We start from the raw sequence: 27,937 nt of genomic DNA, 5'->3' as shown, positions 1-27,937 counted from the left end.
AATCTATCAGCCTAAAATTATGGAACAGCTGGCATAGATAGCTGTTGTGTGGGCTTGCGTAAAATCCACCAAATAAATATTTTGTAAAGGATGACACAGTGACACTGCTTTTATGATACACACTTATTGTTAACTAATCTTTAGGCAATGAAGTTAAAACAAAGAAACAACCTTTTTTTTTCAGTTAGTGATAAAAATGTATTATTTAAGTGAATATTTCGCCAGTGCGGCTTCATCAAGAGTAGTAGAAGTACAATAATTATTAATCCTGGTGAAGTCACAATGGAGAAACGTTGGCTGAAATGAAACGTTTTTATTACTACGATATGTTAGGTAATCTTTATTTTACTTTCAATTTCATTTGTTCTTAGTTTGGAATTTATTTTTCATTAAAATGAATGCTGTATCTAATATTCGTTCACATATTTCAGACGTTTAACTAATATAATATGAAAACTAAAAAGAAGAAATAAATATATGATCCTTATTTTAATTCGTAGCATCGAATGAAAGTTTTTGAGAGACTAATGTTAGCGCTCTCTCTTTATTCATCACAAGAATAAATTTTCAAAACTTAAATTTCAAATTGTCGCTGGACGTACAAGGCTTAACTTTTATCAACTATAAATTGTAACGAATTTTATTTTTAATTATACAGTGTCATGAAACTCATTAAAAAGTTATTTCTTTCAGAGTTATAGCGTAATATTTATTTGACTTACAGATTGCAATGTTATATTGTTGTTTGAAGACATTAAGAAACATTTTCATTTCCCCTTTCGGGCAAAGATAAACTTTGAGGTGAAAATGCGGTTCGTTGTGCGAGAGAAAGTGTAGCCACGTGGGATAGTTGTGTTTTTAGTTCTACTTTAATAGTAGTTTGAAGCGAGTTAATGAGAAGATTACGCATTGACAAATAAATTGTAAGCAAAATCCAGTTGCTCATTAAAGGTAAAAAACGGAATTGGTGAGTTAAGAAGTTTATGGATGTTTTGCTAATATTTGGTACTTGTGGGATATTATAAATATAGATCCACCATATTGTGAGGACATTTTTCCGAGCTCGAGCATAACTTGGATGCGAAGCGGATACTGTACCTTTTACAAGTAACATTAAGCCTAATATTCGTTAATAACACCGAGTCATGGTGTGGAGAAGGGCAACAACGACCAAATTTAAAATTTTTGAATTTACGGTATTAGACAAGTAAAAAGGAATAAACATTTCACGTACTATAATACATATTTATCAAAATTTCGTTTTCTTTTAGAAATCAAATGCTTTAACAACATCTTAAGCTATAATTTTAAAAGAAAGAGAAGTTATTTTTAAAAAAAAGTGAAGGTCAACAGGGATTCACAAGGATCAATATAATCAAGTTTCATTTTTCTTAACATCTGTAACATAAGACCTCTTATACGTTCAGTGTATTAGTGTTTTTTGCCGTTGTTTTTATGTTTAAAACTGTACTTTAGGAATAAACACATAGTCAAGCATCATTATTTTGTTGAAATTAAGCTGTGCCATTGAGTTTCTTAAACATATTGGATAACACTTTTTTAATTGTGAATTTATACCTTTTGCTGTCTGATACTGAGTCCAGAAACTGTTAAACAACATCTCAAAGTTTAGTCACCCCTGTTTTTCTAAAGACATTTAGCAAAACGATAGGGTTTGTACATTTATAGTATCTTAATTTGCTATTGATATAAGCTTGCTGTTGTAAGCTTTTATTATTTATACATATGAAAGAGGTTTGTTTTAGATAGAATGTATAAAGAGTAAAAGCTTTTTGTTGAGTGCACACCAAACCTTTGTTAACCTGAAGATGACCTAAGAGGGTCAAAATGTTCTTCTGTTTTATTAGTAAAACTGTTCATACCCATATCAGCTGTCCTAATATAAATTTTTATATGTATCTATATCAATAAATATACATGGATCTTTTACAAAAGCTGTTTATAATTTTCAATAAGATAATTTTATTTTCTAACAGACAACAAGATGCCACAAGGCCCATTTTTTACTTCTGCCATACTCCAAATTTCTCTTTGAAACTTCATGTTTTATATTCATGACCATGTGTGGTTTAACTGCTAGTGTGCTTAACTGTGAATTTGAGGACTTATTGTTCATGTTCCATTGTTACTTATAGCATTTACAGTCAAAGATATATTATGAAAGTGATGTTCAAATCCCACTGTTTAGTAGAGTTGAATAATGGATGCTTTTCATTGGTTGTCTTTTGGTAAGCCTAATTATACAAAATTATAAATGGCAAATGCACATGATCTGTGTGTACTGTGGTGTCCATGTTATGTTACATCATATATTAGAACTGAATGCAAGCAATCCACAGGGAGTAAGTAACTAATCACACAAGGTGTACATTGTAGGCCTATTTCAGAGTTACCATATTCTTTCATCTTTATCAATGCCTGTTTAGATAGGTAATTTTTATTTGGAAATGTTTTATTATGGTTGTGTAAAATGTTTGTTTTTATTTTATGTGAACCTTAAACTCAAACAAACATTACTACTAAGAAAGATCAGCCACATTGGCAAATGAAAACTAAGCACGAGATCTAGTCTGTATTTGTAATTAAGATTTGGTTTATATGTAATATGGTGATTATTAACACAAAGTTTTTAGGTACTCATCTACTAACTGAAGTATGTATTGAACAAGAAGTGAATGTTACAACACAATTATGTGTAAGATGTAAGCTTTCAACAACCAACATCAAGGGCACTGTGTAAGCAATATATCCATGCATTGTTTTTTCCATAGAAAAAAAAAAGTTTAAATCTACAGATTAGGGTCATTTTTGTTCTTCAATGGTGCCATTTCACATCCATCCTTGAGAAGAATAAACATTTAAATTCACCTGTTAATTTTCAGGAAGCCATCAGTCACTGTTAGAAAAAGCTAAGTTGTTTTAACTAAGGCCTAGCCTGCATTTTCAAAATATTAAGTTTGTGAGCTCTTGTCCTGTCATCTTAAGAACAAGGTACAGAAAAATCAGGGGATCTTTATCCTTTTAATGATCACCTGGATAACCAACCTTAAGATTACCTCTCTTTCTCTTCTTTTCTCTTTTATTGCTAAAGTTATCGTAGTAGCCTTGTGAATATTTTTCAATTATTTAGCATCCTTTTTTACACATAAGCAGACCACAGTTGTATGTAGTGTTCCAAATTTGACTTAAGATTTTTATAGAGAAGTTATTACTCCTTATGATGTGTAATAGATATTTTTATAAATACACATAAAATTCTTCAATCTTTACTACTTGTAACAGAGCGCTGTTTGTGGACTTACAGTGCTAGAAACTGGGTTTTATACCTGAGGTGGGCAGAGCACAGATAGCCCATTGTGTAGCTTTGTGTTTAAAAATCAAACGGAGCACTGCTTTGAGAGCTGAATTCCTTTATCCACCATCATACCAATTTTTTACTCCAATCACACATTAGATTAAGTTCCTGTTTATATTAAACGTAAACTAAATTATGATAATGCACTTTAATGCATTACTTTGCATTCAGGATAAGTGAATGTCATTGGTCAAATTCTTGTGCGACTTATCAGCTGATAACAATGAATGAAAAACCATATAACCCTAGTGCTTTCAAAAGGTAGACCTTTCTTCTCTAGGGGCAAATTGGGAACAGAGGTGTAATTGAATCATAGATATATGTTAAGGGAGTTTAGTGACATCATTTTTTTATTTCTCTGTGTACTGTTGTAAGCACCTTATTTCTGGTAACATGTAGCCAGTGCTGAGTGTATGTAAAAAGGTGTTGGGGATATTTTACTCTAGAAATTGTTAAATGTCTATTGATAACTCATTCTGTATTACTTTGATGTCCTAAGCATGACTAGAAATATTCAATAATTTAATGTCATTAGAAAACATAACTATGTCATTATCAATGTTGTTAATTTAAATAATAAACAAGTAAACGAACAAGCAGTGAACCCTGAACTATTCAAAATCTTTACCAGTAAGAAGGATCTAGGTTGACTAAACTCCATAAATAACATTTTGTTTTCTTACATCCACAGTTTAGTTAACTTTCTGCTTCTGTACTTTTAACTTTATTTGTGACACATTTCAAACATTTTCTGAAAACCTGTGTTAACTAAATCCACATCCTTTCCATTATCCAGATAACAAGAAACATTATAAAAAAACAACAAAACATGAATCCATGTTGGCTTTCTTCTATGGTATATTTCAATATACGATTTTGTAAAAGCTACTTGTATCAGATATTTGAATTTTGTCTACTACTGAAGGAAGACTAATTGACATATAATTTCCATGGCTAATCTTCAAATGAGTAATAGTAGAAACTCTCAAGTCCTCACACACCTATCCATTTTATTGACTTAAAAAAAAAGTAAGAGATGCTCCTGTTTTTATTGTTAACCTCCTTTAAATCCCTGGATAAAACTTTGCCTGGACCTGACATTTTATTTTTTAAATATAATTCTTACTCCTTATCTCCAAGTAATTACTTACATGGTTAATTGTTAAACCAGTACCAAAATCTCATGTAGAATGCTCAGGGTCAGCAATGTTGCTGATATATTCTCAAGTTAAAACAGAATAAAACACCTAAAAGTTCAGCTATTTTATAGGCCTTAACAAAAACCTTGTAATCAACATCCTGTAAGAGTCTAGTCTTGCACTATTAGTTTTAACATTTTGCTTATTTTTAACAAACACACAAAAAAACCAAAAAAAAACTGAAAACACCAAAATAGCATACAGAAAATTAGGAAATAATACTTAAAAGTTAATAAAGAAATAATTAACTTTATTATGGTAGAACATCAAAAGAGTTTTGTTCCTGATCTATTTGTGTGGGATCTTAATTCAAAATCTTCCCTGAGAGACACTGCCAAATTCTTATGTGAAAGGTTATTTATTTTCTAAAAGTGCCACAGAACATTCAAGCACCACAATTTCAAACTGAAATCTTGAGTTTAAATCATTAAATTTCATTTTAGAAAGTTGATAAAGGATCAGTACTATTGTAACATTTCATCAAACAGAATCTATTAGGCTTATGAAACAGATACTGTACCTATAATATTTTAAACCTGTTTGCCAGTATTTCGGCCCAATTTATTTGAGGTTTTCTTTCGAATGCTTGTGCCTTTTTTAAGTACAGCACATGTTTAGAGTGCTCAAGGTTCACAAAATGAGTTAAAAAAAGGGTCCTGGGATCTATTTATAGAAATTTTGTGTTTAATGGATGGTAGTTATTACTTAAGAAGCATCATTTAGAAAGCTAAGGTTTTCTATTTCTCTGTCACCAGTTATACAGCAGCACATTTGGGAAAAAAATGACCAAAAATATACTACTAGAATTATACAAGGGTGAACACATTGAGCTTTGAAGAGAAAATTTATATTTACTGGAGTATATGAAACAAGAAGTGACTTGGTTTAGGTGTTCAAATATGTTAGGTTTTGTATAATTTTCCTGTGGGTGGTCTGTTTTGAATTGTGAAACATAGGGATTGGAAACCTAGATGTACAGATGATTCATATATTCAGATATACTCTATCTGTTTAAATGGTTGTGTGGAAGTTTGGAGAACTAATTTCTTAATTAGGGATAACAATTTGATGCTTTTTTTTTGTTGATAGAATTATTTCTCTGAGTGTTCAAACTTCCAGAATGTTTTCTTCTGAGTGATGTGAAGTGCATTGTTTGGTGTGTAAGTTGTTTAGAAAAGAATGTTTTAAAAAGAATATTAGACTCACGTGAACTGATGCAAGTTTTATGGTCATGATAGGGAAATACAACATGTGCTCGTGTTTGGTAGAACCATCTTAGTGATAGCATGGTGTATTTATCAGTCTTTACCATACCATTAACATTTGAAAGTTTTATTTTGCATATAGTTTGAGCTATTATTTAGTTTTAAAATCATAACATCATTGCAGATTCATGAAACAGTTAATATCATGTACTTTTCTTAAATCTTGATAAAGTCTCACGTGAAATAAAAAGAACAGTTTAATAGATGAAATGCACCATTTTGTTGACAAGCTTACCTAAACAAAAGAGTAGGCAAACCTTAAAAAGAAATAGGTATGTATATAAATGGGGAGGTAAATGCAGTCATGAATTTATTTAAACATTAACCTTTGCTCTGTAATGATTAAAAGCAGAACAATAGATTTTTAACTTAGTTCCTCAGAGTTTTGTTGTATTTCTGAAACCAGCTATAGTATAAAATCAGTGTGTGTTTGCATGGTAATGTTTAGTCTGGTAGTTACTTTTGCAGTTGAAGATGAGTGAGTGCAGTTTGGCATTGGAGATTGAAAGAAAAATTGGTTTTCAGTTAAAACAGTTAAGTGCTTGAATATATGAGGTAGATGAAACAGTTTTGTCTTTAGATGTATATGTCTACAAAAATTGCTAATTATATGAAATATGTGAGGCATGCTTTTTTTTTTTAACTATTTAAATTTGTAGGATTCTAAATGATATCAGTGCTATGCCTAAATGTATAGTGCATTATATTTTAACATATTTAAAAACAATAATGAATATTTATTTGTAATAAGATATGATAATTAAGCAAGTTCCTGTCCAATAAATTGGAAAAAAATGATTGAATAGTAGTTCTTGATTGATATGCATATGATTGAATACAAGGCTACTGTAATGTTTTCTTAATATAAATGCAAAACTGGTTAAATATAATACAACTTTCAGTGTGAAACACTCGTAGACTTGATTATTTTGTTGACACTTCAAACCAATGCTCCCCCCAACAGTTACATTTCTTGTTCCTGACTTGTCTTTTGTGAAGGGCTGAGAGCAAAACCATTGCCCAAGAAATGTTGTGAATGAAGGCTTGAGTTGATATTTGCAGTTAAAAACTTTACATTTAATGTATAATAGACATGATCGAAGCAGAATTTTATCTAGTAAATGAATAATATGATTCTTCTTTAACACTACATGTTCTTTAACTGAATTTGAATATCAACATTTGGCAAAACTTAACAAATGACTAGCGTGAAGTCAGCTTGTCAAAACAGTTAATAAATTCTTCTGTTATGTGGCTGTTAATATTGTCACCATTATAAATTCCGTTCTAGGCTTAAGAAATGTATTAAACATTTAAAAGAATGTGAAGGAGGCTTTCAGGTTGGTACATGGTTTATAAGTTCGTTTTAGGCTTAAGATTCTTTTGAGACTCATTATGATTAGAGGCTTGAATAAATTTAGTATTTTCAGTTCTCTTTTAAAAAGGATATGAAAATTTTTCAAGCATGCATGCCCCTTTATTGGAGTAGAAATACTGACTAGAATTCCAAATTTATTAAATGTAACTACACAAAAATATATTAAGCTTTCAATCAAATGTTTAATTTTCTGTTATACACAGAAGATTAGTGTTTGTATTGAAGATATCTCTCTGGATTAACAATATCAATCCAACTCAGACTGTGACAAGCCAGAGTGCATGATGATACTCATGTAAATAATAAAAATACTTTATTTTAAAAATAAGTTTGTTTATTGCATAACCTCTAGAACTTCTGAAATGCATATCTATAATTTGTTTCAGTATCCTGGTGTATTGTATCTGGTGTTACTCTCATCTATCATGAATTATCATTAAAATAGCAATGTAGGGTAAAGTGAATAGTTCATAATTCTGAGTTTAAGTACATAATGTCTTGTTGAATGGCACTATATAAGGTTGTGCCCCCTGCCCATGGACATACAATTAAAGGAGGTAATTATCTTTACTTTTGCTACTTTTGTGATTCAGTTTAACTTCATAAGCTTTGCTTTTGTAGATATTTAACTACTGTTTGAATTTGAAACTTTTATAAAGTAAGTTTATAATAATTTTTATATTTTGCTTCTGATTACTCAAAGGTCAGCTTGAGGACTTGTATGTAAAAATTTGAGATTTGACACTTGCAGTGGGAACTGCATATCTTGTCATTCAGTTTATGGCTTAGAAGTTTTATATTTTAAAAGTTCATTTCCGTAGGGCTTTTATCTAAGTAAATAATGCAAAAACTAAAACATTGATGTAATTAGTGCTTTTTGATTAAGTTGGAAGTTGCTTTTCATGTGGAATAACTTTCTTTAGGAAGTAAGTTTGACATATTAAAATGTTTCTGTCTGTATTTCCTGTGAATTTTATACCCAAAAATAAATATTTAAGAATGTCTGAATGAAAGTGAAGAAAATGTGTAGCATTATTGAGACAATATTCAAAGCTCCCACTTAAAAATGTATTGATTTTTATCTAATGTTATTTTTTAAGGCAGTTAGTAAAGTTTACTTTATACAGTTGATTTAGTTCATTAGAAAAACATTGAGATCTTTCTAAATGTTTTGTGATGACAAGAAGCCCACTTGAAGTAAAAATGTATCTCAGGATGGCTGGTTAGGGTATTAACACTGACTAATAAAGCAAAGAATGTTTTGACTTTCTTAGGTCTAAACTTTGTTCTCTGCTTTATTAGTAAAAGTGTTAATACCCATACCAGCCATCTGGAGATATATTTATAAATATTTATTTTGGTATTCAAAACACACAGGAATATGTAACTGTTGCAAAAGTTTTCCACCTCTTTCAACCCCTTATTCACAAATACAGGTTATAAACTGTGACTGAATAATCAATTACAATTGCAAGTGAGAACAGAAGATGTAAGTAATAGCTATAAGTATAAGGAAGAGAGCTTGGAATTAGTGGTTTATAAGTACAGGGTGTTAAAAAAGTCTTGAACCATCAATACTTAACAAATTTTACAGAATGTGTTCCACATGGTGTAGTCGTAATTTGAAACAAGTGTGGAAACAGTATTTCCATTCTCTTTGAATGCTGCAGAGCATGTTCGTATCATTATTGATGGTGCAACATTTGGCTTGGATTTGTTTTTTTAGATGTTCAGTATCCATAATCTTCTTTTTGGTTCTATACATTTTAAACATCCTGGAGAGTGTTTTCTGATGCTTCTGTATTTATTACTCTTGACAAAATAATTATAATGTTCAGACTGTAGTGTGATGAACAGTAGGAAATCTTTTATACACAGTCTTGGTTGTTGTTTTGTTTTTTAAGATAATTCACTTCAGTTGTGCTTTGTACTGAATTCTTGAATGTGAGGAATGTTGCTTGTTACGTTAACATACGGATAAGGAAATTTGGTCATTACATTGTTAAAACACTATGTTTTCAGATATTCTTAAAAGACTGAAAAAATAAGGAAGGAAGAAAAGGTTTTGAAACCCAGAAGTTGAGACTAATGGCAGGGTTATCTCCACGCACAGTTGCTGTGTGTGTTATCCCTGCTCTTATTGCCATCTTGTCCATTATTTGGTTGAGGAAAAACCGAAAAAAATCACCTGAACTAGATAGAAGTCTTGTAAAGAAACATTTAGAACAGGAAAGAGAAAGTGATTTATCTCTTACTGCTCCAGTTGGATTACTGGCAACCACTAGAGTTCCGTCAGGAGGTGAGGAAGATGTCACTAGAATGCTTGCCAAGAGAAACCCAAGCAAAGAGATTGAAGGATTGCACAAGATGTTCAAGGAGGATGAATTTCATCTGGAAGTGGTTCACAGTGATATGTTGTGTGAATCAGAATATCAAAAACAGAAAATTGAACCAGAAATTATGAGAAAAAATTTTACTAAAGATGAAGCTTACCCAAAATTAAATATTATTATGCCAACCAAAGAGGGGAAGTTAATTAATGAAATCATTCATGTTGATGAACAGTGCAGTGATAAACAAAACACTGAAAATACTTCACAACAACCTATATGTGTTAGCAGAGCTCTTGATCAAGATTCTAGTAGTGTTTCAAAGAGTTCAGGAGAAAAACAACAGATCCCTGAAGGAAATGTTGATTTGGCTGGAATCGGCACAATACAATATAATGAAAAACAAACCAAAAACAATGAAATTTCTTTGTTCACCAGTGAAGAATCAATCAATGAAGAGAGATTTGATGATAGTGTATCAAATGAATCGGAACAGGTTAAAAGAAACAATGAAAGTACAAAGATGAGGGAAAGTAATGAAAGTGAAAGAAGTTTTGAGAAAGACACTGAAAAGAATGTTACAGATGATTGTCTCAACTTTGAAACACAAGAGGGCATGCATTTCACTTCAGATATCAGCATTAACAAGTCAGAGTTGAATGTGTTAAGAACTTCTGTGGTTTTAGGAAATCATAGTAATGTTAATGATTCCACACATAATTCAGTTTCGTGGACAAAGGATTGTGTACGCCTTCCAGAACTCTGTAAGAAATCACTTGATAGTGATTTATTAAATGCAGAATCAACAAAAAATCTCTTATTTTCTGCTCATTCAAGTAAACAAAATGGCATACAAGCTCAAAGTGATGATGTAATCCACATCTGTGAAACACACTCAATTAGAACGGACGTTGATTTGGAAGGTGATACACAAAAAATTTTATCTCTGTCGGAAAATAACATTTCCTGTACAGACGCTGCAGATTGTACAGTTCGTGAATTGGACACTCGTACAGTTTCGTACCAGAATCCCCAAATGTGCTCTGAATTGCGTACCCACAGTGCTGTTCCTATCTATGATGCAAGTAACCTTTTGGACGTAAGAAGTGTTGACAGTCCACCACATGGTTCGTTGTCGGATGGCTTAAGTGAGGTAAGATTCATTTTCTTTAGTTGTTTTGAGTCTTTTTTGTTGTTGTTGCATTTAACTTATATACTCATTTGTAGCTTGTATCAAAATAAAGCCTTCTCTTTCTAACTTCAGACTAATTGTATGTCATTTTAAGTATTAATTTTCAAACTAGTATCTTTCATGATTAACCACATTTTTATTTTAATTAATAATGTACACAGTTTAAATGCTACATTACATAAGCAGCTCTAGAAAGTGAGTCTAAACCTTTTTGGGGACTTCAGTGTGCCCCTCTCATCCACCAATGGTTCAACAGTATGTCTTAAGTTTTCATACCAAATATCCCATTGTTTAACATTGCACTTAATGACACAAAAGAAAATCCCCATCCCCCACCTCCTCCAAAAACAAAATCACTTGTATTTATGACTAGTTTGATATTTCTGCTCTTAATTCATGTGTATATTGGGTTTCAGAAGGAACAAAACTATCTGAAGCACTGTTATTCTGCAACATTGTGTATAATTTAGATAATTGTTAAATTTATTGTATTTTGTTCTAATTATGATTTCCTTTTTGAATAACAAAAAATATTTGAAATTGAGAACTTTGAAATTCTTGTTGTTGTGGTGTGTTGCAAGCACTTTCTGAATTTCAATTTTATTTTTTTGAGAGGTAATTATTAGTTACATGTTTGATTAATCCTAACTGCACTAATTCAGATATCCAGGAAAAAATGTTTATTTTGCACAAAATGAAAAATGCTGCTTATCTTTTGTCATAAGTACAGGGAATATTTTCTCTTTTGAGAAAAACAACTTTTACCATTTTTTAAACTATGTTTATAAAAATGTTGGTTAACAATGTTAAAACCTTTTGATGCAGCAAAAATAATTTTTCAATGATTTTTTTAAACAAAATAAATATTAGATTTAAAATAAGGCACTTTATATTTATTTGAAATTTCTAACCTGGAACCAGTATGAAAAACAAAACATATAGTGAAAGATGCATTTTTTAATATCTTAAACATTTATTGTGAGCTTACTTTAAAATGTGTAAAACATATTGCACATCATTAGTTTCACATGGTCATTTATTTCCCAGTGAAGTGAAGACTTGTTACTTGTTCCATAACATAACAGCTGTTTCTCATCCATAACCCAGGTGATGTTCTTTTGTTTTGGAATTCCATCATAAGAAAACATTTTCTTGTTACAGTTTTTGAGGGAGTTCAATATTACAGTAGTTTGTGCCTCTGGACCCTGTGCTTTACTTAATTAGCTATTTATTTAGAACAAATATGCATTGTATATTTCCAAATACCCAGGTGTTTTTTTAATGTTATGTTCCTTGCATAGAAGCATTCCAAAAACTTTCTGTATTCTAAGTGTCCAGCCACATCAATAAAAATTCTAAACTTCTGATGGATACACTTTTTTCAAAAATTAAAGCATATATGAAAATATGACTTTTGAATGAATCTTTTTGGTATTATATAAATTGATTTTTGACTGTAGTGCAATATTACATAAAAAAATTAAAGTGTTTCTAAAACATTAGTGGTTTTATTGCTGTATGTAAAGTGAGAAAAAAAGCAAATATTTTAAAGGGTGGATCTTGGTTTCATGTACTGTGATATTGTACCACTTGAAAAACATTTCAAATTCAAGCAAAAGAGAATTGAAATGGTGTAAATGACTTTTTTTGCAAGTTGGCAAAGCAGTTATAATTTACTCAGTTTTCATTATTCATTAGTATTAAGCCTATTGTACTTTTTAACACTGGTTACAGTTGTTACAATACACTGTTAAAGTTTCAAAAACTGTACATGCTGCAGGAATTGAGAGGTAAGAAGATCATGATGTAATACATTAGCACATGTTCATTAAAAAAAAGTTTCCCACCTAGTTATCAAGAGAAGTAATGTGATTTTTTTGTCTTGTTAATTTGAGGAAGTGCATGTTAAAAATAGACAGCTCTCTTTGCTGCCTACAAGTGAAGAAATGTGTTCATGTTTTAGACTTTTTAATATTTACAAAAGTATTGAATTAGTACAGCATTAGTGAAAAGTGAATGAAAAGCATTATATAATATAATTAGTATTTGTATAACAATAAGTTATAATCAAAAATTTTGCATTCATCTTTTTTTGCTTAATATTTGCATCTTTACATAGCTCACTATTTGACTTAGCTACAAGGTTTTCAAGCTTAGCCTCAAATCGTCTAACCGGATTAGACAAAACGCTACAAAATTTAAGTCGTATTAAACTTTGATAATTGAAACATTATAATCCATGCTGAAATTAAAACTACATTTTTCTTAACCCTTTAGGGATCGAGTGATAGTGGTAAAGGAGGTAGTGATATTCAGTTTGGAGCTGATTCTTCACAAGCATCACAGGCCGACTCGATGATCACTGTATACGAGTTTGAAATTCCCCAAGATCTTTGTGGTCGTTTGATTGGACGGCAGGGAAAACATGTTAATTACATTAAAAGCTGTTCAAATGCTAACGTATTCATTAAAAGACATCTTTTCAATCCTCGTATGAAACTCTGTGTTATTGAAGGTGAGAATTTTATAGTCTTATTATGTGTTTTTTTTACTGTAATTAGTTTCAAGTATCATGAATCTTCCAGTGTAGAAAAACTTTTTTATTAACATGTCAAAAGTTAATAATACAGTGTTAAGTCACAACACTACTTAAACTGGTTATGGATGAGTATGCAGAGAACTTTCAGGCTTGAGACAACATGGATAAGTATTGTTTGCAACTAGTTCTTGAGAAAAAGAAAAGCAGGCTCCATGTTTTAAAGATTTTATACATATTTTGTAAGGAATGTTTGTTATGGAAAATTCAATTGAAATTGAATAAACTAAGACTGTTTTGTGTCTTATTAAATAACTAAAATTGTATTAACTAAGCCTATTTTATGTCTAATTAACACATAGTTATATAAATTTTACTTCAGGTACAGAAGCAGACATCAAAACTGCTCTGCATTTAATTAGGAAGAAATTTCCTCTGACACACTATCCCATGGTCACTCTTGTCCAAGTTAATGTTCCTCTTACGTGTGGTATTCCTGTACCAGAGACTTTGCAGGTAAAGGGGTACACTTACTGATCACAGTAGCTATGCATGGACATGTACAGTGTAGCTTACTTAGCAAGAAAAATTGAAATCTGTTTGTGTAGATGTAAAGAAATGAAATAACAAGTTTAACTTTTCAATCATCTTCTCCCAGTTACATTTCATTGGACCATTTTAAATGTTACACACACACACACACACACAATATAGCATGCATACAGAATTTATGCTATTTGAAGCTTCTGTTGCTTCTGGTGTTGATTTACAGTATATATATATATATATAAAAGTTACATTACTGAAATACATGCAGGTTTTATTTTCTCTCTTTACAGCTTCTTCTTCCAGAAGGGGTATCATGTGATACCATCTTGTCCAGTATGGTTACTGCTGGTCACTTTTTTCTTCAGCAGCCAACACACCCGACTTACCCATCTTTGAGTCAACTTGACCAATGTATGACTACGTGTTACATACAGGTGGACACTCCACGACTTCCTCAACCTGTTGAGGGTACAAACAAATTTACAAAGTAGTTTTAGTCTTTCAAAGATTAGGAAAGGTTTGAAATGTAAACTAGTACACATACCTAATCATTATCAGGGTTAGTACTTTTATTGAGTATATAATTCTAATTACTTTTAAGTTACTATTTAAAAAATGAAATATTGAAACCTTTTCTTTTTTGGCATGAGACAACATTGAGTTAGTATTCTTAATGTTTAAAAAAACATTCATGGTTGAGTTTCATGTTTGATTGATTTTTACATGTATTTCATTATATTAGCTGTATTAACTTAATCTGTTTTATGTGTTGTTAATTAATGTGAAAAGCAAATCATTAAAAATTAAAGACTTTCACTAGGTTATCCTAAAGGTTAGTACTGGCAAAAATGGCTAAAACCTGATGATCATAACCTTGTCATTGTGTAAACAGTGGTTGAAATCTGATTATCACAACCTTATCGTGAGTGAAGAATGTTTGAAATCTGATCATCACAACTATATCATTGAGTAAAGAATAGTTGAAACCTGATTGTCACAACCATATCATTGAGTAAAAATGATTGAAATCTGTCATCACAACCTTGTCATAGAGTAGAGAATGGTTGAAACCTCATGATCAAAACTATATCATTGAGTAAATAATGGTTGAAACCTGATGATCACAATATTGTCATTGAGTAAAGAGTGGTTGAAGTCTGATGATCACAACCATATCATAAGCGAAGAATGGTTGAAATTTGTTCCCCCACAATCTTATTGTTGAGTAATTATCATCAGTACTACTTTGAATCACATGTCTATACTTAACATTTAAATATTTACATGAACTGACAGAGTCAAAATAAAACTAAGGTGGTGAACTATATTTGAAGGAAATCTAATGTGTTGAACTAATGGAATTGAAGGTAAACTATTGCAGTGGCTATTATGTGTTTAGATTAACTAGTCATTTCCACTTTTCAAAATCTTTTGTAAATCCGTCAAATGCAAGCCTGGACAAAACATGGGTTCCAGGTTGCCATGGTGACTAAAATTTCATTTTGGATCCTAGTGTATTTTATTTTTAGCTGTGCTAAATAGAACTTGAATTTACAACAGTTGTGGATTCTTGGAATTTCAGAACTATTTTTTGCATTCTTTGATTCCTGAATCAAGCTTTTTAGGATTTTAATGGTGTATTCAGCACTTCTTCATACTTTTCTGGAATGAAGCAGTGTGGTTGCACAACACATTTACTAATTTCAGATCATTTTTTATTTTATTTTCTCTCAATTCAACCAGTTGGTGCATATGCTTAGACTTGGATAGGACCAGAGGCAGTTAGTTCAGGCAATACTATCATGTGGTTGTTGATAGCATGTGATTGTTAGCATGCACTCATTGCTATGGAAGTAAATATTATCTTGATTATCTGTGCTGGTCCAGAGAAGATAAAATAGTTACAAATAACAGAAACAGAGGATAATTGAGCACTAGTTAGTCCATTATTTAACCTTAATAAAAATTTCAATATATTTAAGTTCCTTGCTTTAAGTTATAATCTTTTTATTCTCATTTAATCATGTTATTATGAAAGTTGTCATAATCATAATACCCAAGTGTCGGTCAGTCAGTTGGTCATACTCGAGTTCTCTGAATTTTGTGAGTTCCACAAGTACAATTCTGCTTTTTCTCTGATAATGCTTCTTCTTTTGATTACTCATTTCTGTTAAATTGAATTTAATTGCTAACATAGATATAAATACACCATAAATGTTGGCATGGAAACGCATTAACACCCTATCAATGCTTGCAAAGATTAAGTAAAAAATTAGTGCAAGTTTAAGCTTGAGAATTATTATTAAAAATGTCTTTGCTAAAAGAGACAGAAGATACTAATTATTTGTAGGGAAGAGATCAATGCATAACTAGGCAACACAACTTGAACATGTATATGTGATCAAAGGACACTTGCTGTATGACAGAGAACAGCAGAAAAACAGTTGAAGTTGAGTGAAATCTTTATTTATTTTGTGAGATTTTATGGACTGTAATTTTAATAACTTATCAAATAAAGTTAACCAAGCTACAAATATTTGTATTCCTGTCTTAACAGTTAAAAAGAGTCAAAACTAGGCTTGAACTGGTTGCCTTATAGTTTAAACACATATGAGATCCTGCACAAGGAAACAACAGATAACATGCAACACCTGAACTTTAGAAACCAAAATTAACTTCTTAACAATAATTTCTCCAGAAACATGTAAATTATTGTCTAGAATTATAATGGCACAATTATTTTGAGAATAATTAAGGAAAAGAAGAAAAAAAATGGATAATCAAGGCATTAGTGAAAGCCCCAAGTTCCTGGTACAAATAGTATTGAATTTAGGTTAGGCACACTTGGTGCCTGAGTTTTTGTTTTGGCTCCTAGGTCTGAAAATGTTTGTCATGGCCTGGTCTAATGAGACATCAGATATTCATAAATTCTCAACACTGGGAATATATGGGAAATTTGAATCTTTTTGTGGACTTTTTCACATGAGGTGATGAGCTTTCTCCAGCCATAAGTTTAATGTTCAGTATCCTGTAAATTTGAATGGAATGTATTGTAGAAATGACATCTATGTACGTAAGTGGATGCAATCAAAATAATTATTGTTATTTTTACCTCATTTAAAGCAAGTGTAGTGTGTGCAGCTTCTATGATGGGAGGATGGTTCAGAGCCCAGATAATGTATGTACATGAAAATATGGAAGATTGCGACATTAAATTTGTGGATTACGGAGGATATTCAAGAGTTCCAGTATCTTCTTTGAGACAGATAAGGTAATGTGAACCTACATATTTGGAATGTTGAGATTTTTTTTCTTAAACTGGAAAAAAAAAATTTTAAATTTGATAATTATGTTAAAGTTTATTAATTACTTTGCTGCTCACTAATTTTTCACAATTAATTATTAATTTGCCTGTTGATAGTATGTTAAATAATCTGTAATGATTTTATTCTTGGGGGAGGCTATGAAAATTCATCTCTGTGACTACAGAATGGCTTTACAGGGCTCCAGTCTATAGTTTTCTCAAACCTGTTTGGTGTATATAAATTTCTATAACTAATTTAAAAAAAAAAATTTTTTAAATGTAATTATATACATTTGAATATTTTGTTTTCTTTTTTAAGAACTGAATCTATAAGTAGAATACATTGTATTTGTAAACTGTTTCATTAAATCCGGAAAGAATCATATTAAAACAGTGAAAAAAAATCAAATACAGTCAGTATATTGAAGAAGCATTTACTTTAACCATTAAGTTTGAATTGGTTTTAATCTTTTACTTATGTTTGAACAGTTAAATGAATAAATGTCCAAAATCAGTAATCAATAGAATAATGTAATTCATAATCGCATATTAAATTATTGTGAAGTAATGAATAAAGAATCGTTTCAACAATTATAGCTATTTCTGTTGTTTTTTTTATAAAATAAAAGTTGTTTATTAAAATATTGTAATTGCTTGCTCAAATATCAGTTTGCATCATTATAGAGACATGGTGTCAAAGTCTAATTAAGATCTCATAAAAGCTTGTTACTAGCCTACAGAAACAAACTGACATGATTGTAGATAGTAATGGGTTTTCATTTATCATAATGTTGAATGATACTTGGTAGGCTATCCAAGGCTATTCACTCTTGTTTTCATCACGTCTCAGGGATTTAAAAAAAAAAAAAGTCCCTCATTCTAGTTTTGCATAATTTATGATTGTGAAGGGACAGCAACAAATATTGAATTACAGGAATAACACTTGTTCGTACCAGTTGCTCTTTTCTATTATTATTTCCTGTTTGAAAAGTGGGTGAAATCACATTGACTTCTCTTTTTTCCTTTCAACAAAAAATCTAACAAGACGGCTAAGTGTAATGTTAAAACAAACAACAGCCTTGGTTAGATAAATTTTGTTTGTATTAAGGGTAAACTTATCTCCACTTTCACCTGGATAATTATTTCTCTCCCCAGCATTACAAATGCCTCAAACCTTTTGATTCAAATTGTAACAGGTTTGAAACTGAATATTTTTACATTTAAGAAAAACCCAGATCTGAAGCTCAGTGTATAATTCACAGTTTGTTTCTGAGTTATGCTGGTTTTGGGAAACACTAGCTCTCATCAGTAAACCAGAACAAGGGCAGACTTATTTTTAGTGTTTAACAGTTTTTGTGCTGAATAATTTTCAGAAATAAATTAGAAACATTAGTTCTACATGTTATTCAAGTCCTCTGTAACTATACGAGGTGTTCCAGAAATCTGGATCCATAGGGACGTATATGCAATTAATTCTTTCTATCTTTATTATTTAAATTGCATACCATTAACAGTTAAATACCTTACATATAATAGATCAAGTGCAAATAACATACAAAATGGTATGTGAGTGGTCTCTAAAAAGATAAATTACAAAGAAGTTTTATCTTCTCTAATTCTTCACTGGTAAAATATCATTGACTTTTCCTGGAAAATTCAAATTTTAGTTTCAAACATAATAAGTCACTTCCATTTTGCTTAATATATGTACGTATATGTGTTTGATAGATGATGAATTCATTATACACATAGCACATGCAAAAAAAATAAGTTTAAAATGAAAATAGTGTTTTTAAATGTTGTACCTCTCCAGAGAAGTGCACATACACTGTTGAAGTAGCATCACAAATCTTCATTGCATTGCTTACTGACTTGCAAAGCATAGCTTTAGGTCTTTGCTCTTTTTCCTCTTTGCATCTGATAATAGGAAATGTAATTGTTGCCATAAGTGTAAATCTAAACGTTTATTATAAATCACAAAATGTGATTCCTAGAATTTCAGATCAGCTGATAAGTTGTATTTGCTAAGAAAGCATATTTTCTAAGCCTTTTTTGCGTATAATTGAAATAATTTCCAACAAAAGTTGGAGTCAAGCCCTGTAACAAAGTGTTTGTAATGCTGCAGTTCACCACTTTCTGTACACTCCCAAATAAAATGTGACTTCTAAATAATTGTGTACAATTATGAGTTTTTAATATAATTTTTGAACAGAGTTTATCTAAATCTGTAATGATATTCAAAGATTCTATGAAAAGAAAGCTTTTGTAAAGAAAACCTGAAACTGCAATGAAAATTGCAAATTCAATGAAATACATTAATGTTGCTACAGATGTTTTTTCTCAATATTTGAAAGAAACCTTTTTTTTAAATATGTAGTGTAAAAAAAAATTCCTCATTACAAATTAATATATGAATTTTAGAAGTTAAAGTTTTCATAATCTCTAAGACTATTTATTGCCTCTTTTGCTTAATAGGAGTGATTTTATGACATTGCCTTTCCAGGCAACTGAATGTTATCTGGCAAATGTAAAGCCTGTAAATGGTAAGCCTTTGTTTTTACATTTAAAAGATCTTTAATATACAGGATTTAACATCTGAATTTTTTTAGTATTTAATAGGCTTTGATTACCATGCATTTGGCCATCCACACTAACACTTTATAAATAATGGATATAGATTTTATTAGTGTTGCTTTCTATGCTTATCATAACTGTAGTGTTGAAGATAAGACCAAATAAAAACTAAAAGTGTAGCGTAGGCTCCGTACCTTGCTACAATTTCTAACCCTTCTATATTTTTATTGCTGGATATAATAATAATAATGAAAAGATTTATCAAGGATTTGCAGTCTTAATATTTAAACATCAATAAATTTATGGACTTGTAATGCTGAAATCTGAAGTTCATTCCATGCAGTAGTTATAGCAGATAGCCCACTTGGCTTTGCTATAAAAAAACAATTATTATCAAAACCAAAGCACTGACATGTTTTTCCCACAATGTGAAACTTATTTTTCAATAGCTTGTAAATGAAAGCTACACCCGTGATTACTTTTCTTCTGCTAAACCACTAAAAGTAGAATATTTCCTCAAGTGAAACTAAGATGTGTATTAAAGGCTTAGGGTGCTCAGAGAGAGAATAAAAATACCAATGTTGGTTGTTTCAAATAAAACCAGGGTACTTGGAGAAAATAAAAAACATTTTACTTAACTCAAACCTGACCCTTTCTTAAATGTAACAAATCACATGGCTTTATTCTAATAAACTCATAATGAGAAATATGTGAAAGTAACTTTAAACAGAAATTTCTTTATAAAACAAAATGTGTCACAAAAAATTTTATGTTAAAAATTATTTCACAAACTCTTGAGAAATCCCAGAATTTTTCATCTATCTCTGTTGTTCAGGCAAACAAGAAGTTATATTAACAGAAATAGGTAGCATGGAATTATTTATGTAAACGTACTTAAGTAAAAACTAAGAAATTTTGTGTTGGTGTTAAAATGGTAAGTATAATAATTGCCATATTGTAACATCGTTAATATTTAGAATAATGTCTATCGCCATTAGGGAACTACTATGTGATATTAAGATGTCTAAAATTGATTCAATTCTATTCTGTGAAGATGAAGCAACATGGTCTCTAGAAGCCTGTGCCACATTTGAAGAACTAGCCCAAGGACAGATTCTCCAAGCGATGGTTGTGACGTATGCTGAAGATGGTGTTCCGTATGTTCATCTCTATAGAGTTCAAGGGTTATCGGTGAGTTCAACTATCAGTGTTGTATCACAGAAGCTTCCATATTTTTGATCAGTAGAATTTAAATAACTTTACAGAGTCGTGAAATCTAATAAAATGGTTCAACAGTCCATATGTTTGTGATTCAACTCTTAATTTAAGAAATGGGGGGGGGGGCTGTCTTGAGTGTTTCTAGTTTTATGTAATTGTTTAGTTAACCCTAATAATTTTGATTTTACTTTGTATAACTTGCTGCTTTCATGTTTTTCTCTAAGACACATATTTCATGTAAAATTTATGATTGTCACTTTGATCTGCTTTGTTTCTAGGTTTCTTGACCTGGTGATAAAACTTTTCTCAAAATGTGTAGGGTTCTGTTTGTCATTTACTTATCACTTGTATAATAAAGTTTATATTAACTGAGAGCTATTTAAGTGTAAAAATGTTTTTTTTTAAATTTAAATATTGTATATTCATAACAAACTGGTAAATTGTTTTAAATTTCCTTTGTTTCAGTCGTTATTTATCAATCGTGAACTAGTAAATCGTGGAGTAGCACAGTGGATTGAACATCAGGGTTGACTTCATTTTCAATTCTGTTTCCATAATTTTTCACGTGCAGCAGCATTGTTCAGATCTTTTGTAACAATCAACCATGAGAGTAGGTAGCTGATGTCTCCTGTTTAAGGTAGTAGCTGACAAGTGTGTGATGGACTTGGGTATTCTGTCTTTGGCTTAATATTGCAGAATGTCATTTTAATTTCTGGTAATTTATGTGTGAATCTTTTGTGATCTATAATTTATAGTAGCGTGTGGTATAATGGTACAAATAGGTGTTTGATTTTTTTTTTTTCTTTAGTTTTGGAAGTAAGAGACTTTTTCATAGTTGATGATTCATCTACTAGCAGAAGTTTTTCTTAAATGTTATGTATAGTGATTTAAAACTTTAATTAGGATTTAGAATCACGAAAACTTTAATATTGATAAAGATTGTTATTGAGTAATTTGAAGATAGCATTCAATATTGTGTAGTTTGGAGTTTTAAAGATTTTCTCCCAAGAGATTATGAACTTGCCAATACTTCAGCACATTAAGTAATTGTAGATGTTATTAGTTTGTACATTATAGACACAGGTTAGGATATCATAACATCATGTTTTTTATAAAAACTGGATACTTTTATTCTCCCAAGTCATCAAGTTATTTCTTGTATAGATAAATTAGTGTTGCAGTATCTTTCATTTTTGTAATTTTTTTTAAGTTTTTCCAACCAAATGTTTTGAAATGTTTTTTGTATGTAGTATAATGCACTTTCCTGAGGCAATGTTCTGAGATAAAGCAGTTTACAGTTTCATGAGAAAATGTTCTGAAAAGAAACTGAAAACCCCTTTTGCTAAAAGCATGAAACTTCAACATAACAAATTAACAATTTAAAGTCTGAAGCTAAAAAGTTTTCATATAGTTTAAAGTGTTATGTTAACTTTTTTTAAGATTATAAGATGGGGCTAGCAACCCTTTTGATAAGCATTCTGTGAAATAACTTGCTAAACAGCAGTTTAACAAGGGATGTAGTATTTTCTCTGCTGGAATATATTAATTAAAGTTCTAATTTATTGATTTTAAAGTGATTTTCTTAATATAAAGGTATATGTTGAACTCCAGTGTGTAGTAATCACAGATTTATCATTTTGTTCTTAGTTTCTGAACAAAGATATGTCTTAGACAATTAATATATATTATTACTCTTCCTTACAGAATTATTAAAAGTATGTGGACATGGTTACCCATTCATTTAAAATAATTGTATAAGGTGCTGAATATATTTCATTTACATTTGAACAGCATTAAAGGTAGAACTTTAAAAAATCAAAAAAATCAAGAACATTGTTCCATATGAAGTGCCATAATTTGTAATGGAATTATAAAAGACCCCTTGTGGCTTGGAAGTGAACTTGAATTAGTGATTTGATTGAAATATTTATAAATGAACACATTAAGTCTATCTACTAAAATAAACCTGCTCAGTTTTTGTAAGTTCTTAATTGATTTGTTTTTGAATAAATGAAATTGTTGTAAATTCATGAAAACAATGCAATATTTAGGTCTATGAGAAAATAGATTTTGTAGAATGTTAGTCTACTTGCAAATAATAATGAACAATACAGAAAAAAAAAGCTTTGATTGAATAGTAATAACCTCAATTAATATTTTTGTTTTTAAAATGTCACTAAATGTTTCTTAAAACAAAATGTTTATTCTGTTAAATTAACAATAAATGGCTTCATCAATTTTTCAACAGAGATTATTCATTTGAGTACAAGTTAAATCTATGATTTGTAGGAAAAATTACTTTAAGAAAATGTTAATTTTGTTTGTATGTTTATTTCCATTAACTACTAGTCACTACATATGTTTGGGACAATAAAGTTAATAAATAGTAGGTTTAAAATTAGTAAGGTACAACCCTCTTAGAAGGGAGGATATTTTACTGTCAACTTTCACGACATAAATTGATCTAAGTAGTTACACTCATAAGTACCTGTACGGTAAAGACTGGTTAACTAAGATGTAGCTGGTTAAAACTGGCCAGTTTTAAAGATAATTATAGAAAACCAATTGTAAGGAAGAAATATTTTTGTTAAGTGAAAGTTAGTGTTACCATAGTTACGTAATAGTAATAATGGTAAAAAGTTCATATGCAAAATTATTTGTACTTAACAGTCTGGATGGAGTTGGCAAACCTTTCCACATTCAGTAGTGGGAAAACACTAAATTGAACATTTGTAGAGCCAAACTAGGCATATCTTCTACATGTATTTTTTTCTTCTTTAATTACAATAAGTGACTAGACAGTGTTTACTACTGGGGTGTTAAAAGTAGTGGTTATGCTTTACTTAAATATTTCATTTCCTGCCATACAAGTTGAAGGAACGAAAATTTTATCTTTAGTTAAATTGGGAAATATATGTGGGGAAATTAGCTCGATTATCCAAGTGGTTCATGTGAACTAAATCTTGCATTTCACATTGGAATTTTATTAGTAATTTAAAGAGTTGCTGTTGTTCTGCACACAAATTTAAGTGAAACCAATAAACTACATCTTTTGAACTAAGGTGCAAATTAATGTTGGTCATACAAAACGTTTTATCTTTTCATTTGGGGTTACTTTTACATAGGTTGTAAGATCATAAAGTGACACCTGTCCTACAGTGTAAAAGATACTATATCTTTAAAATAACTTGCACTGGCATTTCCAATATATTTTTCAAAATATTTCAGTGTAGCTTTTTGCGATTTTCAGTACACGTTATGGTATTTTTAATATCAGAAACCCTACATTAAAAAAATGCTTTTTCTTGTTAATTGTTGAAATATTTACTTCATGCATGTTCTAATTGTAGAATTTTATTTCTATTTAAGTGAACATGAATGTTTCCAAAGTAAGTTTTTCATTTATTACCCTTGTTTAGAAAAGTTTGATTCAATTGTATTTTTAATGCTTAATACACTTATTTTTGTTCTTGTTCCAGTTTGTTTTCCTATCACAACTTAAGGAGATGAATATACTGTTATATCTGTTCTGTATTGTGAACTCTAGTTTGTACTCGTATAAAAAAATGAATGAAAATGTGGGTAGGTAGTTTCTCTATTGTGTGGTGCTGTTTAATAACTGGAAAATAAGCTAACATTTTGACAGCATTAGGTTATTTCTCAACCTTGAAGACGTACATTATATTCATTATTAAGGATAACGTACATGAACAATTTTTTTGGATATCGGATGTTATTTGTGATTAAAGTATTTCTGGTTATAATAAGTGTAATATCTTGCCTATAGACTCAAAAGTCAAAGCTTGACTTCCCATCATGCACTAATGCATCTGAATTACAGATCTTTATTAAAGGTATTTTAACCCCCCCCCCCCATATTTCAACAACCCTTATTAACAAAACTGAAATGAATGCATATTATTTTCTGATCTATGACCTTATGCAGTGTCAAGCCACTCTCAGGTGAATATTTAGCATTTTACACTATTTCATTTGAGAGCTAGAATGCTTTACAGGTTTTTGTAAAAAAATGACTAATGAAGCATTTTGTAAAATTGTAAAACTCAATGCCTAAGGTGTGAGGGGATGTGACCCCCCCAAAAAAAAGAAAAAAGTTAAAACTTAGATGCTCTGGGATGCACCAGAAAGTTATCTTTAAGACAGAAACAATTCGTTATCAAGCATAAAACACTAAATGTCATAATATGTTTGCAGTGTTTTCAAAAAGGTAAGTGAACTGTAAGTAACAGCTTTAGATTCCAAAGTCTGTGTGAGTGTAGGCCTGTGGCCTGCTAGAGTAGGAAAACGTTTTTATTTTTAAACTGTCATAACTGAAATGGCTGTTACATAGTGGCAGTTTGATATGTTAACCTAACAGCAGGAGTTAGTATTTCATAGTGGTAGGTGTAAAAATGGGACAGTTTCCCATGTTAAGAATATGAAACACTAATTTAGCACTTTTGTTGCTGCATAACAAATTAAGTTTAAATAAAATTAAATATTCAAGAGGTGCCCATGAGCAATCATAATGTCATGAGAGAAATTTGGCATTTAAATGCAACTATCTGTGAGCCATCATTATGTCACATCGTCCATATGGCACTGAACGTGTTAGCATCCTGGAAGCACTGTTCATAGACAAGTAAGGTGACTTGATTTGATAGCTAACTTGATGTGCAAGAGTTAATTGTGATGGAAAATTAGCTTTCACATCATTTCACAAGCTTGACATCAAACTGACGAACCTGCAAAAATTATCAGGAACATTCAGATTTGTCCTTCAGACTGCTTTTCTCTGTAAGAGATCACAAAGTTTCATAGTGGGGAATTTCTTCAATATAAATTAAAGGTGCTTTTTGTATGGGAAGTTTGGTCTACCTAAACATAATTGTATTGTATAATAATGATAAAGTATGTAGGTTGTTACTAGATTCAAAATTTGCATGCTGTACAAGTAGAAGAGAGTGAAACAGACTCAAATTTTAGTGTTGTTCTTAAGATATGACAGTGCAGGTTATTGACAGGTCTGGTCAAAACTGACCATCAAAATTTAAAGTGTATCACTCACAAGAAGTGTATGACTCAAAACAAGACAGAAATAACCTACGTTAGGCTAAAATGTAGTTGATGACGAAATTGAGTTTCATTAGAAGTTGTTCTGTTTAGATTATTTTTCAACAGTAATAGTTATTTTTCTAATTTACTTAATTTTATATTGGTTATCTTTTTAATTCAATACCTACTGTATGAAACACTAGACCTAAACAAAGTGGGTCAAGGTCGGATCCCTAGATGCCGAGACGGCGCATAGGATCTGGTACTGAACTGTAGCTTAATTGGCAAATGAGTGAAAATGTTAACACAATCCCTATAGCTGGTTAACTTCCAGCTATCAGCTAGGTAGACTGAAACAACTGGGGTAAAGTGCCTTACTTGAGGACATAACATCATAGCATGCACTGGCCTCAAGCTTGCAGTCATCCAAAGTGTGAAGGAACTGAATCATGCTATCCTTCAATTAACCAAAATGAATCTGTTAATTAAAAGTAGTATTTAGTGAGGCCATCTGATGTTTTGATTTATTAAAAATATATTTATAGGTGGCAGTTAACCCCAAATACCACAGACAATTGATGTGTTCAATACTGATGCAAAATAACAGTATTTTGAAGAGTATTATGGTTGAAAATACATCACTTCAAATCAGAACACTTTCAGTTTTCAAAAAGTGTACATTAGGCTAGGGGATAATATTGGGAAGTTACATACTCAGTTATATGTAAGATTAATTTATTTGTTAGATGGCTTCTAACAAATCTTAGCTTCTGTGTTGTTTTTATCACATCGATGTTTAGTTTACAAGTACAGGTATAATGAAGCTAGTACTTTAATTAAAGTGACCTTGTTAAATATGTAGTTGAATTCATGTGTTGGTTGACATTGCCAATTTCTCTGCAGTTGTAATTTTGATCTGCTTTAGTTTTCCAGTGAATGTGACATTAAATATTTTTCTTTGTTTCTATTTGTCAAAAGACAAGTTTAGAATAAAGCAACAAAACTAGGAGTTAAAAACCATCTGTGACTCTTGACAGTGGTAGTTAAGTAGATCAAGACATTAAGGGTTGTAGAAAGTTTAAAATGTCCAGTAATCAGGATATCGTGGTTGTGATTTACTGTATAAAGTTTCAACTCCCAATTTCTGAGTGGCTATGGGACTACAGTCCCAGTAGAAATGCCACAACCAATGTTCCATTTTACATCACTTGTAAAAACAAAACCCAGAGCCAATTGGTTCAGTTTTAAGAGATTACCCACAAAAATATGTTACTGAAAGCTAGTTAACACCACTAGGAACAGAACATTGTGACCCACCAGTTTTCTAAAGCTAGTGTATTATAGTTCTGTGTTACATTACTAGCAACAGAACTTCATTTGCACCTAAAACATAACACATCAGTCTGAACTTACACCATTGGCATTAGAACATTTGCCATCTAGAGTTAGCTTACACTAACCCTTAAAATATAAATATCCAGTTCTAGTTTACAAAACTGCCGATAAACCACTTCAAATAGATGTTTACTACAGTTTTCTAATTCTCCATTGATTTACTAGCATGAATAGAGTTCTGTAGTAACTGGTGCAAAGTCACAATAAAGTGCAAGTTTTTTGTTCCATAGTATTGTTTAATTGTATTTCTGTCATATTGTTCATTTATCTACTTTTTACAAAGTCTATAACTTTTTACCACCAGGTGTATTAATACTTACCAAAAAAAATAGCAGACTTGTATTTTAATATAACTATTATATAAGTGATTCAGTGGTTTCATTTTTTTTGTGATAATGTGTACTTAGGTTTGAAATAAAACATTTTCGTAGTTTAACTCTTGTACTTATGTTAGTTTTTTTTTTAACAGTGATTGTACACAGTGAAGCTATAATACTGAAATACTTGTACTAAAATTCAAAAGTTATTCAAAATAGAGCATATCTAAGTAACACTTGATGAAATCT

At 30.6% G+C, this 27,937-nt stretch overlaps 1 protein-coding gene across 4 annotated transcripts; it reads left to right on the top strand.

Moving 5' to 3' along the window:
* The first annotated feature begins 236 nt into the window (after positions 1 to 236).
* On the top strand, positions 237 to 27,807 carry LOC143253871 (uncharacterized). Of its 4 annotated transcripts, none has more exons than XM_076508361.1 (9): positions 237 to 333; positions 9,241 to 10,701; positions 13,018 to 13,255; positions 13,659 to 13,792; positions 14,116 to 14,293; positions 16,949 to 17,096; positions 19,605 to 19,672; positions 20,758 to 20,894; positions 21,387 to 27,807. In XM_076508361.1, the coding sequence occupies exons 2-9, from the start codon at positions 9,307 to 9,309 to the stop codon at positions 21,450 to 21,452; spliced, it is 2,364 nt and encodes a 787-aa protein (XP_076364476.1). In that variant the 5' UTR covers positions 237 to 333; positions 9,241 to 9,306; the 3' UTR covers positions 21,453 to 27,807. The 4 variants fall into 4 exon arrangements, with proteins under 4 accessions (XP_076364476.1, XP_076364475.1, XP_076364474.1 ...); XM_076508360.1 differs by lacking the exon at positions 237 to 333 and adding an exon at positions 784 to 923; XM_076508359.1 differs by lacking the exon at positions 237 to 333 and adding an exon at positions 801 to 951.
* The last annotated feature ends 130 nt before the right edge of the window (positions 27,808 to 27,937 follow it).

This window comes from Tachypleus tridentatus, chromosome 6 (assembly GCF_004210375.1).
Source record: "Tachypleus tridentatus isolate NWPU-2018 chromosome 6, ASM421037v1, whole genome shotgun sequence".
Taxonomy (NCBI): domain Eukaryota; kingdom Metazoa; phylum Arthropoda; class Merostomata; order Xiphosura; family Limulidae; genus Tachypleus; species Tachypleus tridentatus.
Note: the sequence above shows the minus strand (reverse complement) of the source record. Positions and strands in the feature narration are given on the sequence as shown.